At 32.0% G+C, this 16,139-nt stretch overlaps 5 protein-coding genes across 7 annotated transcripts; 1 reads left to right on the forward strand and 4 right to left on the reverse strand.

The window, feature by feature from the left end:
* Positions 1-749: 749 nt before the first annotated feature.
* On the reverse strand, positions 750-2,670 carry Ssb-c31a (single stranded-binding protein c31A). The gene is made up of 2 exons (XM_040718171.2): positions 1,845-2,670; positions 750-1,110 (listed from the first exon to the last, which is right to left on the reverse strand). Exons 1-2 carry the CDS (start codon positions 2,043-2,045, stop codon positions 949-951), a joined length of 363 nt encoding a protein of 120 aa, XP_040574105.1. The 5' UTR covers positions 2,046-2,670; the 3' UTR covers positions 750-948.
* Positions 2,632-3,921, reverse strand: LOC121123086 (uncharacterized). Of its 2 annotated transcripts, XM_071890334.1 has the most exons (3): positions 3,785-3,921; positions 3,293-3,724; positions 2,632-2,850 (listed from the first exon to the last, which is right to left on the reverse strand). In XM_071890334.1, exons 1-2 carry the CDS (start codon positions 3,853-3,855, stop codon positions 3,316-3,318), a joined length of 480 nt encoding a protein of 159 aa, XP_071746435.1. In that variant the 5' UTR covers positions 3,856-3,921; the 3' UTR covers positions 2,632-2,850; positions 3,293-3,315. The 2 variants fall into 2 exon arrangements, with proteins under 2 accessions (XP_071746435.1, XP_040574104.1); XM_040718170.2 differs by lacking the exon at positions 2,632-2,850 and having other exon boundaries at positions 3,228-3,724.
* Positions 3,922-4,863: 942 nt separating this feature from the next.
* On the forward strand, positions 4,864-5,731 carry LOC121123125 (superoxide dismutase [Cu-Zn]). Its single transcript, XM_040718236.2, has 2 exons — positions 4,864-5,145; positions 5,249-5,731. Exons 1-2 carry the CDS (start codon positions 5,077-5,079, stop codon positions 5,642-5,644), a joined length of 465 nt encoding a protein of 154 aa, XP_040574170.1. The 5' UTR covers positions 4,864-5,076; the 3' UTR covers positions 5,645-5,731.
* A 468-nt stretch (positions 5,732-6,199) lies between these two features.
* Sod2 (superoxide dismutase 2) lies at positions 6,200-7,200 on the reverse strand. Its single transcript, XM_040718242.2, has 2 exons — positions 6,892-7,200; positions 6,200-6,770 (listed from the first exon to the last, which is right to left on the reverse strand). Exons 1-2 carry the CDS (start codon positions 7,115-7,117, stop codon positions 6,328-6,330), a joined length of 669 nt encoding a protein of 222 aa, XP_040574176.1. The 5' UTR covers positions 7,118-7,200; the 3' UTR covers positions 6,200-6,327.
* A 1,112-nt stretch (positions 7,201-8,312) lies between these two features.
* Positions 8,313-11,534, reverse strand: LOC121123126 (medium-chain acyl-CoA ligase ACSF2, mitochondrial). Of its 2 annotated transcripts, none has more exons than XM_040718237.2 (9): positions 11,298-11,534; positions 10,657-11,196; positions 10,473-10,593; positions 10,316-10,411; positions 9,565-9,713; positions 9,336-9,504; positions 9,022-9,278; positions 8,681-8,927; positions 8,313-8,622 (listed from the first exon to the last, which is right to left on the reverse strand). In XM_040718237.2, exons 1-9 carry the CDS (start codon positions 11,360-11,362, stop codon positions 8,491-8,493), a joined length of 1,776 nt encoding a protein of 591 aa, XP_040574171.1. In that variant the 5' UTR covers positions 11,363-11,534; the 3' UTR covers positions 8,313-8,490. The 2 variants fall into 2 exon arrangements, with proteins under 2 accessions (XP_040574171.1, XP_040574173.1); XM_040718239.2 differs by having other exon boundaries at positions 10,657-11,212; positions 11,298-11,469.
* Between the last annotated feature and the right edge of the window lie 4,605 nt (positions 11,535-16,139).

Raw genomic sequence — 16,139 nt, forward strand, 5'->3', positions numbered from 1 at the left:
AATTTCAAATCCATCTCCTGACTTATATGCGATAGTAAATCTCAATGTTAATAAGTATATATGCAAGCAAGGCGAATATTAGAGTATCAAAAACTGAACTAAGATAAATAATTATAGACAACAAATACTTACACTTCCCAACTGGGATCCCCTCCTCCATTTCCTAAAATAGTATAATTATTAGACTATTAGAAAGGAAAATGTTGATATCGGAAAATAGTATTTTTTTGTTTTTGATTCACATACTATGTTTCTCCACAAATGTGGGGAAAAGTCCTTGTACTGCAAATCCAAGTCATGGCTCAATCCAAGTACTTGAACATTTTTATCAAGTCCTCACTTTTCTTGAGTTTAGTATAAATTTAAGTTACGAGTCCAAGTCAAGTTGCAATCTTGATAATATGAACTGGAATCCAATGCGAGAGGCTATTATCCAGACTAAGTCCTGACCTCAGATTGTCCAAATAACATTTGACCAATGAGTGAAGCAAGTCTAATGTTTAAAAGAAGATCTATACTTCTTTATATATTGTTGACCTCATTGTATAATTTCAAAAAGTTTGAACCAGACTTTCTTCATTTATAAGTAAGGCATTGAGAGTTTTCCTAATTAACAAAGTATTCCTAGGTCTTTAGTCCCAGTAAACTGAGGTGAAACGGATCTAGTTTTCCATTTTTTATACACTAGATAACATCAAACTCTAAAAAAATATATACCAACCCATCATCAAAATAAAACTTGTAAAAAATTAAATGCATGAATCACAACTTTATTCAATTCAACATAAAACATGAGTCCAAAAAGCATCACAGTTGCACGAAGAAAATAAATAGAGAGAGAAAGAGAACGGCGTTAAAAAGGGATTATCAAATATAACAACCCATCATCTAGGATGAGGATGATATTTTAAATAATAATTTAATAATAGCATTAAAAAACTGAGACATTTATGGAAGACTTGCATCAATCTGGGATATTATCTGCTTTAACTCCTGATATTGAAGGGTATTTAAGGAAATGCCTTTTTTCCCAGGTTTAGTATCCATAGTACTTTTATCCACATAGTATTCTCTGATGTCCACATATGTTTTCCCTTTGAATTCTCTCACCTATAAATAATCGAAAGCGGATTCATTATAATTGGTAATATTAGTCATGTACATAATTAATTAAATGAATTGATTTTGAAGTATTTCTTCTAATTAAAAAGGACGTAGAGTTACGTCATGACTCTTGAAATCCTATGTTAATAGAGTCTGCATTGCTCGGAAAGTGGGAAGGAAACTTTCTAAATACGACATAAAGTCGATAATGAATGCGTTATCAAATCTAATACTTTCGAGTATGGTTTAAAATTTAACCCGCACGTCCTATTACCGCTTACTATCTCGAAATTGCGGAAAGTTACCATTCCATCCTCGCAACCTCTTCATAAGAAGGAAATCACTTCTAAATTATATTCTTTTGCGAGTAGGAAAGGGATTTGGACTCGTATATATTGGATATTCGAAAGATGTTTTGAGTTCGTCTCTTATGGAGTAGAAGGGAGAGAGACTCGGAGTCGATCCATCAACTGTAGTAGATCACTTCTCATCATGTAGCGTATCATGCTTCAATCTTCTATATCATGGACTTTGTGCAGGAGTCGTAGCGTGAATTTGTGACCAAGAAGAGGTTGCGAGGATTCATCTCCACCTGTCCGCTGTGGCCATCTCTCATTTCAAGATAGAAAGAGAAAATATGACGTACGGCTAAATTGTAAGCCCTACTTTCTCTTATCGCTCACCCTAAGTAATGCCCCCTAATGGATGTAACCCTCGAACTTAAAAGAATCAACACTTACTTTGACATGTTTATTGTTCCCTAAATGCCAGGATGGTTCTTTTCCATCAACAGCAGGATTCCCTTTGGGTTTCGGAGGAGGAGGAGCACTCTTCTTTGCTGGTGCAGGTCTCTTTGGAGGTGGCTCAGCAGTATCTGAGTCACTGGAACTGCTACTACTACTGCTAGAAGACGCGTGGCGCTTACTCTTGTCTTTGGGCATTCTGGAGCTTCTGTTTCCTTGCTAAGTCCTCGATGAAGTACCTTTAGTTCTCTTATTAAGCCGGAATAATACTGGGACTTGGAAGAAGAAAGGAAAAGACAAATAAAGAGAGAGGGGGAAGAGGAAGAGACACACACAATAATATAGAATATATTTAACGCTGTCGCTGCATGCAGTGCATGCAAGCGCCTAGCAATAGGAGACTTCTGTTCTAATACTTTATTTTATATTTAGGTAAAGTAGAAGCAGTGAGATATCTTTAAAATTATTTAGATGGCTGCAAAAGGCCGGATCAAAAAGGGGAAATTGAAGGTTTAGTGATTCACTTTTTGACAACACTTCACTTGTATAAAAATAAATAGGTACCGGAATAATACCTAGATGCTTTGTACATCAAATCTCAAATTTCACGATGTCTATCTTTTAATAATACAAATATATTCACCCTTCGTGAAAGCTATGGATAGAGTGGCGAAATTTACGGTTTATATGCAATATATAATATCATATTAGTATTAATAAGAATTATGATTATCAATACTAAAAAGGCAGATGCACAGGTCTTTATATTAAGCCAGATAACGAATGACTTTTTACTTATACTCCTTCTTTTATTTCATACAATACTTTTAAAAAATACTAATAATAAATTTGAGGGATTATATAAGTAAAAACATTGTATGTATATATCACAGTTTCGTTCTTCGGTGTAAACGGGGAAACCAATTAGCGTAAAATTTGGCAAGTAAATACTTAACTGCATCCTTAGTAATAGATTAATTATAATTTGCCAATTTTTTTCATCCTTAAAATAACAATATAAAAATACTTATTGTTTTTACGAATGAAGCAACATTTTATTTTGAAGAAAAAAAAGTGAATAATGTTAAATGTAATGAACCTTTTATGTAGATTCAATACCCCCAACGTAGGCCGATAGAGGCCAAAATATCTTAAATGGAAAGAGTCATTACTTTTTTGTGAAAAAAAGTAGGGAATATTACTAACAACTTTTGTTTCTGCCAATATTTAATTAAGAGCCTTTTATGTCCTTAAAATGTCCGAAATGTTATAATTTAAAGGATATATTTTACTCTAGGCTTCAAATAAAATTTTAAAAATCCAATCAAAGTCGGTACTTATACTAAAAGCTAGTATTAATTAAATAATTTATGGTGCAGATTCATGTATAATGTACATAATACATGTATGAATCTATTTCAGACAATAACTAATTATAATTATACCTAAAGTGCAAAATATGTTATGTTTAATTAGAAATATTCGATTCTATATTCAATTCCTCAATATTTGGTTTCAAGTCCACAATGTCTTCCACAGATGGACTTCCAGGCATAGAGCCACTCCCTATTTCAGATTTTTGATCGTCATCATCCATTTGTAGTTTAGGGATATTTTTCTTATCGTCTTCTTCCAATGAATAAAAAAAATTATCAGGAACATCATTGTCTACAAGTTCTATTTTCTCATAACGATCATTTGGATCAACATCAATCAATTTGAGCCGATTAATTGAGTCAAGTATCGGAGCTAAAGCTATCTGAGTTGTGTTTGCTTTTGTTGCTAATTCCATATAATGACTCATATTTTCTTCCCTGACCCATAGCAAGGGACAATAATGTTCTCGAAGACGTATCATTAAAGTAGGATGATGCTCTCTAGGATACATAAATGACTTGTTTATACATTACATGTGCAAATAATTACTCTACTATTACCGTGGAAAGTGGATTTTAGCCTTCAAATACTGCTCAATCACAAACATGTCGTAGCCTGTTTTATCCGCCATTTTAATTTTTTTATGGTGATTTCCAATATAAAAATGTTAGTGCCTCTCCAATTGTAACTTTAAAAAAATAAATTATTTTAATTGGCCCTTTTAAATATTTTTCATCAAGAGTTACCAAGGATATTTTTAAAATAAATTAACTTATTTTATTATAGACAATAGGTTATAACATCTGGATAGACTTGTTCTTATAGCCAATGAGATTAATCAATTGAACGTTCAACCATTAAGCTTTTACTTTTATGGTTCTGGATAGTTAAATGACACTCAGGAGTCCGTACTCTCTAAATAGTAAATGCTAGACTAAGCAGCATTAATATAAATTAACCGGCTAACTTTTAATGTTATCCCTAAATTATTCCCAAAAGTTATCTAAATATACTTGTATTACGTATTTATTAAATAATTGTTCTTCGCTATAAATCTTTATAAATATTGATAAAAACAATATTTTAAGCATTATAATTCTATAGTCAGAATGTATTTATAGACCTGAATAACTTATGTTACATGTATGAGCCTTTATAACTATTTGAAAATAATATAATATAGTAGTAAGCATCACTGAAGATTCATTAATTAGATTATAGTTGTATGATAAGAATAATTATCATCGTAAAATTTATACATTACGATAAGAAATAAGTCCAAATACCTGGGGTTACCCTATTTTGATCTCCATTAAGTGAGATTTTTCCCAACTAATATTCATTCTTAATTTATTTTTATTAATTATAGCATTTGATTACATTTAATCATTTTAAATAAATGATAAACACACACAAAATGTATCCTACAGCAAATAAAAAGAGGACGCGTTAGGATAAAATTCCTTTAAAATTGTTCTAATAGATGCTTTTAATTACATTGAGTTAGGTATGTGTATAAATTATAAATATGTAATTATCGATTACATAATGTTCGTTTTGTACAATTATTCAGCTTGGTGTTGCGTTGAACCTAATAAAATCACGTGACAATAGGAAGAAACCGGTCTGCTGTCAGCTTATGTTATAAGTAACCTGCATTGAGTCGCAAGGGAGAAAATAAAATAATCTCTTTTTAATTTTCCTTTTTTGTTTTGATGTAAGTTGTAACTCTGCTTCTAGCTAAAAGTAGTTTTTCATTTTAAATAAAAGTGCTCTGATCCAAGATCCTGTCCGTCCGTCGACATTCTTCCACAAATTTGTATTATAAGTCTTCTATTTTTGAAAAGCAAGAATGGCTAAGGCAGTTTGTGTTCTCAAGGGTGAAAAGGTCAATGGAACTATTTTCTTTAAGCAAGAAAAGGTTTGTTATCCCGGATTAGGATTAATTGTATTGATATTTGAAGGATCTATTTGGACTCTCTTTTGGTTTTGTTGTATTGATTTGATTTCCATATATTTTGTAGGAAGGGGGAGAAGTTCATGTGACTGGAAAGTTGGAGGGTCTCTCCGAGGGACTCCACGGATTTCACGTCCATGAATTTGGTGATAATACCAATGGTTGTACCTCAGCCGGACCGCACTTTAATTTGGACAAATGCAGCCATGGGGGCCCAACAGAGGGCAAAGGATCTCGCCACACTGGGGATTTAGGGAATGTCACGGCAGGAAATGACGGAGTTGCAAATGTAGATATCAAGGACAGCTTTATTTCTCTCAGTGGAGCCAGTGGGGTTCTTGGAAGAACTGTGGTCATCCATGCGGATGTGGATGATCTTGGCAAGGGAGGCCATGAGTTGAGTAGTACCACTGGAAATGCTGGGGCGAGATCTGCCTGTGGTGTCATTGGAATTGCCAAATAGATTTCTTAACATCCTCTTTTAATAGTCTAATTATCGCATCTTTCAAGAGAAACGATTTCGAACTTATAATAAAATAATTGAAATAAAGGTGCATTTTCTTTCATTAATAAAAGGCTCCCAATAGGGTCCCTCAGATATTAAATAAATACACATTTGGTTGTGTATATTTTATAAAGATAAAAGGTGTAGGGTTCTGTAGTCATGAAGAGGTTGATAATCCCTGGTGTATAGGCTTAAAAGGAGTAGGCAAGAGAATCTAAGAAATAACGAATAGGCTCAGTGCATTTATCTTTTGAATAATATGTATTTAGAAATTCAAACTTTCTAAAATTATTGATAAAAGGTAGTCGTGTCGTAATCACCGTATTGTTATTGGGGGCCTGATTTGATGACCATGAAGGATTTATCATTAATAGGATCGATAAATACTCCTACTTGAAAAAATGTTTAGAAGATTACGACACTATACAAAATAATAAAACAGTACATACAAACATTTAATATATTTGTATTAAAAAGTCATAGGTGACACCTAGTCTCTGGAGCTTATTAAAATTTATTATGACAGTAATTAGTTTATTTTCATCAAGATTCTACATCATAAGTTATCTAATAATAAATAAATTGTTAAAACTATCTACAATTTCACGAAAACGTCGTTATAAATTTAATAATAAAACACATCATTTGGATGCAGCAGCCAGCCTCTCCGCAACATTTTTCCAGTTAGCAATATTAAATATGGCTTTAACATAATCAGGGCGAACATTTTTGTATTGTAAGTAGTATGCATGCTCCCAAACATCGATTCCAAAGAGTGGAACAAGGCCTGTTGTGGCCTCAAGAGGATCTTGGTTAGGACAAGTGGCAACCTTTAATTTCTTTTCATTTTTACAATAAGCCAACCAACCCCATCCAGAGCCTTGAACAGCAACTGTTGATGCAGATAATTTGTCTTTCATGGCGTCAAGGGAACCAAAATCCCGTTTAATTAAATTGAGGAGTTCTCCTTCGGGTTCACCGGAACCACCTGGTGTCAGGTTGGTCCAAAAGATGGAGTGATTAAGGTGGCCGCCTCCGTTGAATTTGAGTGCTCCTTGAAGGGAAATAATGGTAGATGCATCACCTAAAAATTGATTTGGAAAAGAGGAAACATAAGTTATCATCATGGCAATACGAAATGAACAGTATTTTAGAAGGAAAATTACAGTTAATTACAACTAATTCAAAATATCAATAAATCATGCCTTTAGCAACGGCATCAGATAATTTTTCCTCAGCTACGTTATAATTGTTGACATAGGTTTGATGATGCTTGGAATGATGAAGCTGCATGATCTCTGCGCAAATGACAGGCTCCAATGCTCCATAATCATATGGAAGATCTGGCAAAGTGTGTTTTCCTCTCTGAATCAACGAGGAAGACGCAAGTCTCTTGGAGACATTTCTCAAGCAAAGTGAAGCCACAGACATTTTTATTTCCTCTTAAATCGATGGCCGGACTCTTGAAAATTATGTAATTGCGCAATACGTCAGCTGTGCATGAAATTACAGTTACATCAGCGCTCTCTGGCGAATGCATTTATCATTAATTAATATTTAGACCTAAGGGGTATTTTCAGAGACGTTAAAAATTGCATGCAATTACGCATGCATAATAATTGAAGGAGACGCCATTTCGTGGACTCGAAGTTGATACTTTAACTACATAAAATTGAAAAATTCCGATATATCTTGATCTTAAATAAGACTTAACATTGATGGCAATGATAACACTTATACTTGAATATTAATATCAAATATGTCAATAAAAATCAGTAAAATGGCTAGATCTCTACTTTTAATTTTCTCGATTAGGGACAAAAAAAGTAGGATATTTAGCTTAGAGAAAATATATATTTCTTTCGATGGTAATAGTTCAACATTGTCCCCAATATGGAAATAAGATTTTATAAGTTTGTAATCACTAAAAACATACTTTAAATACATTCTAGTGACAGATATATAATAAAACTACGCAATAGTGGAATAAATTTTTGATAGGCAGTATTGTTGAAGTCCTTTTATTTGTTGATCCCATTTTGACATAGGCAATAGTTCACTATAGTCTATATCCCTTAATATTAATGATAAAAAAACTTTATTGTTTAAGCCCCCAAGATGGCCTACATGAACCATGGCGACGTTACTTAAAAACGATTCATAGATCATCGTTTTCATCCAATGTCTATATAATGTTATATGGATTTTAGAACTGATTCAGCGAACGAATCTTAGTAGTGAATTGATTCAAGTGGTTCAGTTCACTAAAAAGAATCAAAATTTCAAGTACTAGTTTGTAGATTGTTCGAACCTGCGGCCGGTTCTGCACATAAAAGACGCATTTGAATAACGAAAAGGGAGGGTAATGAGAACACATTAATTCGAAATTACAGGGAACTAATAATAATTTCATCTCAATCTCAACTCTGTGCAAAAATATAGGTATATTTTATTTGATGAAACAAATTTGAATAATAATTTGTTTTGAAAAATGAAATAGAATTTCAATTTTTTTTTTTTTTTTTTTTTTTAAATAAGAACAAATAACTTCTTTTTTTTTGGGGTGGGGGACTACAAAAGCCTTTTTTTTCCAATAATAAATAAATCGTTCTAAAAACAAACTCACTCAAGGCAATACAAAGATAATTTATAAATAAAGGATTTTAGAATGTTAAAATGTTTTAAAATAAATATATACACATGATTTCTTATGGTCCAATTGAAATAAAAATTGTACTTTTACATGATGATGTAATAATTGAAGTACGCAAATAGTAATTGTGTAAAAAAATATTTATCATCTCTCATGATGACTTTTTCAAACCAAGTTTTTCAGTACTAATGCCTCTCATTTCTAACTTTTTTACTTTTCCAGATAAAGTTTTTGGAAAATCCTTGACAAACATTGAATATTTTGGTATTTTAAAATGGGCTATCTAGAAATAAAGAATTAAAATTTAAAAACTCATATACATATAATTGGTATATCCCTACTTTTCCTGTACAGTATTCCTTCAAATCAAATTCCTTAGCACCTTCTTCTAAACAAATCCATGCACAGAGCTCTTCTCCCATATAATCATCTGGGACACCGATAATGTAAACTTCCACAATATTAGGATGCTTTAACAAGAAATCCTCAATTTCTTTAGGGTAAATATTTTCACCACCTCGATTCACCATGTCGTCTAATCTCCCAATAATTTTTCCGTATCCTTTCTCTGTTATCATTGCTAAATCTCTATACATTAAACAGACATATATATATATATACATAGAAATGAATAAATAAATTATATTTAGTATTCATATTCTTCATTAATTAATTGACTAACCCTGAGTGATAGTATCGATCAGGTCCAATGGCTTTCTCTGAGCTCTTTTGATCTTTATAGTATCCATGCATAAGTCCAGGCGTTCGTACCCAAAGCTCCCCCGGAGTATTAACAGGAAGAATTTTCCCATTTTGATCCACAATCTTTGCTTCGACATGACCCAGTGGAGGGCCGACCGTATTTATTCTCACTTCAAATGAATCCTCAGGACTCGGTACAAATGTAGCTGGACCTGTTTCTGTTGCGCCATATATGTTCTAAATGGTAAACATCAAAATTATATTCTTTAGAAATCAAGGCCGTCATAATTATACCATTAAGGACTTCATATTTAAATGCTTTTCGAAATCCTCACATACTTCCACTAAGCAGTTTGAGCCACCCGTTATTCCTAGTTCTACAGAGCTTACATCCACTTTTAACTTTTTTTGAGCTTCTAAGACAGCAACGTACATTGTAGGTGTTCCAAATAAATATGTGCACCTAAAAAAACAATTAATTATAACTATTCAATTTGTCAATTCATCTTAGAAATTAATTTACTTTTCAGTCGGAATACTTTTTAAGTATGCAATAGGATCAAATCCAGCAGAAGGAATAACTAATTTTGATCCGTAGCATAAACTTCCAATAGATCCCCCAACGCAGCCAAAAGTATGAAAGAACGGGACCCAAAGATTGAAGGCATGATACTATGATTATGTATTTCGAAAAAAGATTATGTTAAAAATGTACATCGGGTAAATACTCAATTATCTTTACATATATAAATCTTTCATAATACCGTCAACTAAAAATAAATTACCTTCAGAATATTCCATCATTTATTCGGAACAGAATCCTCGTCTCAATAAGAATTCATGATAAATGCTAAAGAATCGAGCATACCTTACTCCAAAATAAATTTATTTTACCTATGAATGATGTATTATATTTTTAGTTGACGGTATTGTAATAGTTTTTGATAGGTAAAGGTATAGTTTTTAGATAGGGTTAAGTATTTGCTCTTGTAATGTATTTAGTATTTCCTTTCCCCTTGTTCTTCTTCTTATCGTCTTGTATTTTCTTTTATAAATATATATGTATTAAAGTACTGTCTTTTACGTAGTATAAATAGTCATGTATTTTGTATATTAGAGTAGGGTTTTTGTATTATAAAGAATATAGATGTTCCTTTAATAAGTATTGTATTATTTCCTCCACGCCATTCCTTCTTCTCATTTCTAAGTTTGTGTCTCCTCTCCCTCGTCAATACAAAACAGCTCTACTTAAAAAAATTAAATTAAAAACTAACCTTTCGATCAAATCCAATTCGATTGCCCGTTAAAAGTGCATTATTAATCACAGAGAAATGGGAGAGTGCAACTGCCTTTGGTAGGCCTGTTGTACCCTAAATATGTAAATAGTTGACATTAGCTCTTGGATTTATTTTTATAAAAATAGTCAATTACCGAAGTAAATTGAATGTTGAACATATCGTCTGCTTGAATGATATTTTCCAAACTCTTAATATGAGCAACATCCTCACTCGTTCCACCGGATTCAAATAGAGATTGAAAGCAATATGTTCCTCTATCAATTAGAAATATTAATATCAAATTCGGAAATTAATATGTTTAAAATCGGTACACTAACTTAAACTCTTGTTTTTTATTCGACGGTGACTCAATAATAATCACAGATTTCAAATGAGGTGCCGACTCAGAGTTGATTTCTCCAGGATTACACGACGTTATCTCAGGAACAACTTTGGATATCAAATCATAATAGTTTTGAGTTTTGAATGTACTAGGACAAACTAGTCCCTTTACAGGAACTTTATTAAGAACGTAATGTAGTTCATCTTTTTGATAAGCTGGATTTACATTGACTAGTACACATCCAGCAATTGCAGATGCACATTGCGTTAAGTACCATTCGTAGCAATTTGGTGCCCAAATGGCAATCATATCACCTTGCTTAAAGCCAATGTTAGAAAAAGCTTCAGCTAGTCGATAAGCATCCTCATACACTTCAGGAAAGGTTTTACGAATCCCTTGATGTATTGAAACAAAAGCTTCCCTATCAGAAAACTTTTCTGATCCATCTTTAATGATGTGTCCAAGAGTTTTATTACTTAATGGAAATGGAGGAAATTCACCCGTGATATAACTCCATTTTAAATCAGAATTAAACCTAGAATTAACAGTTGCTATAATATTAATAGACATATACTATATTATAATTTACAGAATATCTAAAAGTTATCTCTTTGTTTTAAATATAAAATATGTTACCTTTTGGGAGCAGAGAAATTACTGATGGAGAGTAGTCTCCTTAGATGTGCCGTCCTTACTTTCATCCTCAAGACAATTTTACACTGACAGTGAAAGACTAACTAAATATTAAATTCAACAGATCCTTCAGTCTTTTTATGTAGTCTATTCATATACGCTCAAGTAACTATATATTCAAAAATTAAATAAATAAACTTATTTTCTATCTTATATCAATTATATATACAGTATACTTGTAAGTCAACGAGGGCGCTCAAAAATCATTTAAGTACCTATCCAAGGTAAAGTATTAAATCCAAGGATTTACTCCAAGGACTATCTGTTATTTACTTGTTTCACAGTTTGCCCCTGGGGTTTATTTGTATAGTTGTACTAGTATGAGCCTGCCCGTTCCAAAGACACTTGGGGGTGGGGGGTACTATACAGTATAGTCCATGTTTTTGTCTGACAAATAATTTAAAAATTCAAATAAATAATGTTATTTATAAAATATAGTAGTTTATTTAAATGGAATGTAAAAGTACCTAATTTATTCCAGAACAATAATTACGCCCCCCCCCCGAAAAAAAAATCCCGCGGTGGCCACCTGTGTTTAATATAAAAAGATTAAGTTCGTCTGAAAAGTTACGCATGCCATGAAGACAACCCAACAGATTGCAAAGATACCAATTGCTAAAGTTCGGTAAATCAAATAATCAGTAACAGTAAACAACTGGTGGCTATGTAACAATCCTCTCAATACGTAGCTAAACCAAATTTATGATTAATATAATTTTTAGAATGTTTTTTTTTTATCACAAATAAAAAGTTTATTATAATATCCTTTCTAAATTAAACCCAGTTCAACCCCATGTAAATAAACTAATCTACTCCTAACTTGCCTAAAGTAAAGATGGCTTAATACATGCACCAACTACTTAACAACTTTAAAATTACTTTATCCCCAAATAATTTGTTATGTATTCGTCTCTACCTCGTTATAAGTATAAATAGTTATGTTGTCTATATAAAACCAGAGTAGTGTTTTGTATTAATAAGAATATAATTGTTCCTATTCAACAATCCTTGTATTCCTCCACGTCATTCCTTACCTCATTTCTCCCGTTCATCATGGATCCCTCCTTTTATTAAATAATTGGTACCTTGGTATTTCAAAATATTACCTAGATAATATGTCAAATTGGTTATACAATATCACTATTTGGCTTTATTGTATAGATTAAATTCTTATAAGTGTTCATTTGAATTGCAAAAATAAGTCTTTATTTGAATTGCAGCAATCCAAGACGAATTAACAAGTTAATGCACTCTCCCCTTCGTGTTACTACCTGAAAAATTATTGAACAGATTGAATTCTCATGTATATCCAAAACGAACTAACTGGGTAACACAATCTTCCCTTGACTTCTTATTTTTAATATTAGAGTCAAGAACAAAACCTGTTACTAGGCAGAAAAAACGGAGGAGGAGGAGGAAGATTCAAAAGTTTATTTTTGTATATATATATAACTACTAGTTTGAGCATGTCTGTTCCACGGACACATGGAGCGGGTATGCATTTGGACACACAATGCTGGTGGTCAAATAATTTAAATATTCAAATAAATAATTTTATTCATAACTTATGTTTTTTCTATTTGAATCGAATGTTAAAGTACCTAATTTATTCTACAACAATAATTAAATAACCAAAGAATGAAAAAATTAAAATTGGTAGCCTACTGGGTTTGATAAAAAAAGGTTATGTTCGTCAAAATTACTCCTAAACCGGTATTGTTACTCGCATGCTTTGAAGATAACCCAACAAATTGCAAAGATACCAAATAATCATTAACAGTAACCAATCAACCGATAGCTATGTAACAATCCTCTCAGTATGTATCTAAACCAAATTTATGATTAATAATTTTTTTGTCCATGTTTTTTTTATACCACAAATAAATTTTTTATTATAATAAACTCTATCAACTGAACCCTGTTCAACCCCATGTCAATAAACTAACCTACTCTTAGCTTGCCTAAAGTAAAGATCGTTTAATAAATGCACCAACTACATAACAACTTTGAAATTACTTTAACTCCGAATAAATTAGTAATCTGCGTAATACCCAATGCTTCAATAAAATACAATATAAATATAAAGTTTTCATTTGAATTGTGGCAATAAGTGTTCTTATGAATTGCAGCAATCTAAGACGAATTAACTGGTTAATGCAATTTACCCTTCATGTTACTACTTGAAAAATTATTGAACTGATTGAATTCTCATAAGTGTTCATCCAAGACGAATTAACTGGATAATACAATCTTTCCTTGACTTCTTATTTTTAATAGTAGATTGAGCTAGAAGAAGACAAAAAAAGTTGCTAGGCAGCAAAAACGGAGGAGGAAGATAAATATGTTTCTTTTTGTACATATAAGATAAGATTAAAGCTTTATAGCCAGTGATGTTATTTGGTAGCATTTACTAATGTTAATAATGTATGGTAACCCTAAAAATTTTAATAATGCCTTGGTTGGAGATCAGCTTAAGTTGCCATTACGTTTCATTAGATTAGATTAAAGCATTAAACCAAGTAATGCATCGATCACCGTTAGCCTGACGAAATAGTATGATCAATATTTGTCATAATATTTTCGCAAGATGTCGCTTTTCTATGACGTCACTCATTTATTTATTGTACGTGGTACGTAGAATTAATAAGTTTGAATAAGTAATAATACGTATATAATTTTTTCTTGTCTTAAATATTTTATATTTACATATTATTATAAAGCAAATATGAAACAAATTACTCCAAAATAATGGGTCATTGTAGTGTCCGAGGATGCAAAAATAGAACTGAGTCAAGCAATAAACAACATTACTCATTGACGAGAGAACATTCAATGATTATCCAAAATGCTATAAATAATAATTCCACTAGCAGACAAAAAAAGTATATTTCGACCACGACATTTTTCAGCTATTGATGACGTTGGACATCGATGCACTACTTGGTTTAATCTTTTAGGTTTGAATAAAGGACTCAGGGGAAAGAGTGGACACTCAGTAGAAGAAGATCATGTTTTTTCTTTGCACATTGGCTTAAAATTGTAAGCTGCGGTAAGATTTATTTTAAAAGTATAGAAGACAATTTTTGTATTACATTGTGGGCTTTATTGAATTATTTATCATAATTAGCCTTCTTTATGCCGCAGTATTAAAAAAGTCTTCTATATATTCATTACAGCCGAGAAGCAATTTTGCAACCTTATTAAAACTCAAAAATTTAATGCTTTCAGAAATATAACCAAAATCCTGTAAGATCTTATTGAAAAAGAAACAAAAGATATATTAAGTTAAGATGCTCGCAAAGCTTTCTCGAAAGAAACGAACAGAGAAAGCAGGAATGAGGAACAATGTTCGGGCTAGTAAAAGTGCATGAAATTTTGCAACACATGTCTTGATTATTGGCCACATTTAATTATAACGAATTATTTAAATATATTATTTCCTAATAATACATGATGTAAAATTCGCTTAAGTATTTAATATTTAGAAAGTACATTCGGTTCTTTTTTAACTTTATATTTATTTTTAAAATTAATTTTTTAATTGAATTCTTTAATGAAGATAAGAAAACAAAATATTACCAACTATTTTATAAAAAATAAACATATTAAATCATGAGAGAATAACATCTAAATATCCGTCGGTGCAATAGCTGTAGATCAGAGGTAGGCAACCTTTGAGACATGGAGTGCCAACTTCAACATTTATAATCAATGAATGTGCCACTATCAACAATAATTGTGAAAAAAAGCACAGAAACTACGGAAATATTTTCTAATTTGTGCGTGCATCTGAATATACCCCTGCTTGCCAGCAGTGGCACACACGGTATAGGTTGCCGACCCCTGCTGTAGATGAAGACCATATTTTTTTCCTTTATATTTTTGTTATTGTTGTAGATTTTTGTTTGTCTGTTCTTTCCCTTGAGCCCTTTAGGTTTGAGCTGTATATCGTGTTTTCATGTGACGTCAACATTCTTCATGTCAGTAATTTTTTAGGCCTAAATAACCAAGTTTGATAACAATGTGAAACCTTTTTTTCATTATTATTAAGAAAAAATAAACTATGGTATAACAAAATGGGGACATCTAATAAAAATACTTAAGCCTTACAATCTATTAAAATTTGTCCCTCTATTGCCTAGTTTTATTATTTACAGAGTTGATTTTATCTAATGGTACACATCTAATTATTTTCAATCCGAAATGCCATTGTTGCAAAATCACAGAAGAGGACACCAAGACGTCTTATCTCTCAACAGAGAAAGCTGAGACTGTTGGAAAGAACAAAGGAGATTTTAAAATTTCCTCAAGGTCATCAAATAATTTCACCGTTGATGCCACTGTGAATAAGCGAACTAAATCAGAACTGAACATCCAGACAATATCTCAGCTTGAGTGAGACATGTCTTCAGAACAAAAAATGCAGTGGCCAGCACAGGTGAAGTCTATCCTCCCATTTTTGTGGAGAGAAAGGAGTGGCTTATTGCAGATGCTTACATCGAACTTCTGGACAAGAAATAGCTACCTTGGGCTAGGGTAAAGTTTGGAGACAACTTTGTTTTCACTCAAGACGGAGGTCCATGTCATTGCACTATTAAGACCAAGGCCTTTCTGAGAGACAACATACCAGACTTTTGGGAAATCATCTCCAGATGCGAATACACACTATTCAACTCTAACCATTAGCAATGCCCTTCGTAGGTAAAAGATAGTAATACAACATTGATTTTCTAAAAAAAATAAGTGGTAAGAAACTGAAATACTAAAGTGCATAATTTAGAACTT

This window comes from Lepeophtheirus salmonis, chromosome 8 (assembly GCF_016086655.4).
Source record: "Lepeophtheirus salmonis chromosome 8, UVic_Lsal_1.4, whole genome shotgun sequence".
NCBI lineage: Eukaryota > Metazoa > Arthropoda > Copepoda > Siphonostomatoida > Caligidae > Lepeophtheirus > Lepeophtheirus salmonis.

Coding starts and splice junctions, on each gene's coding strand:
- Ssb-c31a (XM_040718171.2), bottom strand. CDS start 2,045: ATGCCCAAAGACAAGAGTAAGCGCCACGCGTCTTCTAGCAGTAGTAGT. Junction 1,111..1,844: donor GGAACAATAAACATGTCAAA/GTAAGTGTTGAT, acceptor GATTATTTATAG/GTGAGAGAATTCAAAGGGAA.
- LOC121123086 (XM_071890334.1), bottom strand. CDS start 3,855: ATGGCGGATAAAACAGGCTACGACATGTTTGTGATTGAGCAGTATTTG. Junction 3,725..3,784: donor GCTAAAATCCACTTTCCACG/GTAATAGTAGAG, acceptor TATGTATCCTAG/AGAGCATCATCCTACTTTAA.
- LOC121123125 (XM_040718236.2), top strand. CDS start 5,077: ATGGCTAAGGCAGTTTGTGTTCTCAAGGGTGAAAAGGTCAATGGAACT. Junction 5,146..5,248: donor TTTTCTTTAAGCAAGAAAAG/GTTTGTTATCCC, acceptor TATATTTTGTAG/GAAGGGGGAGAAGTTCATGT.
- Sod2 (XM_040718242.2), bottom strand. CDS start 7,117: ATGTCTGTGGCTTCACTTTGCTTGAGAAATGTCTCCAAGAGACTTGCG. Junction 6,771..6,891: donor ATCTGATGCCGTTGCTAAAG/GCATGATTTATT, acceptor ATCAATTTTTAG/GTGATGCATCTACCATTATT.
- LOC121123126 (XM_040718237.2), bottom strand. CDS start 11,362: ATGAAAGTAAGGACGGCACATCTAAGGAGACTACTCTCCATCAGTAAT. Junction 11,197..11,297: donor AATTTCTCTGCTCCCAAAAG/GTAACATATTTT, acceptor TGTTAATTCTAG/GTTTAATTCTGATTTAAAAT. Junction 8,928..9,021: donor GATCGATACTATCACTCAGG/GTTAGTCAATTA, acceptor TTTAATGTATAG/AGATTTAGCAATGATAACAG.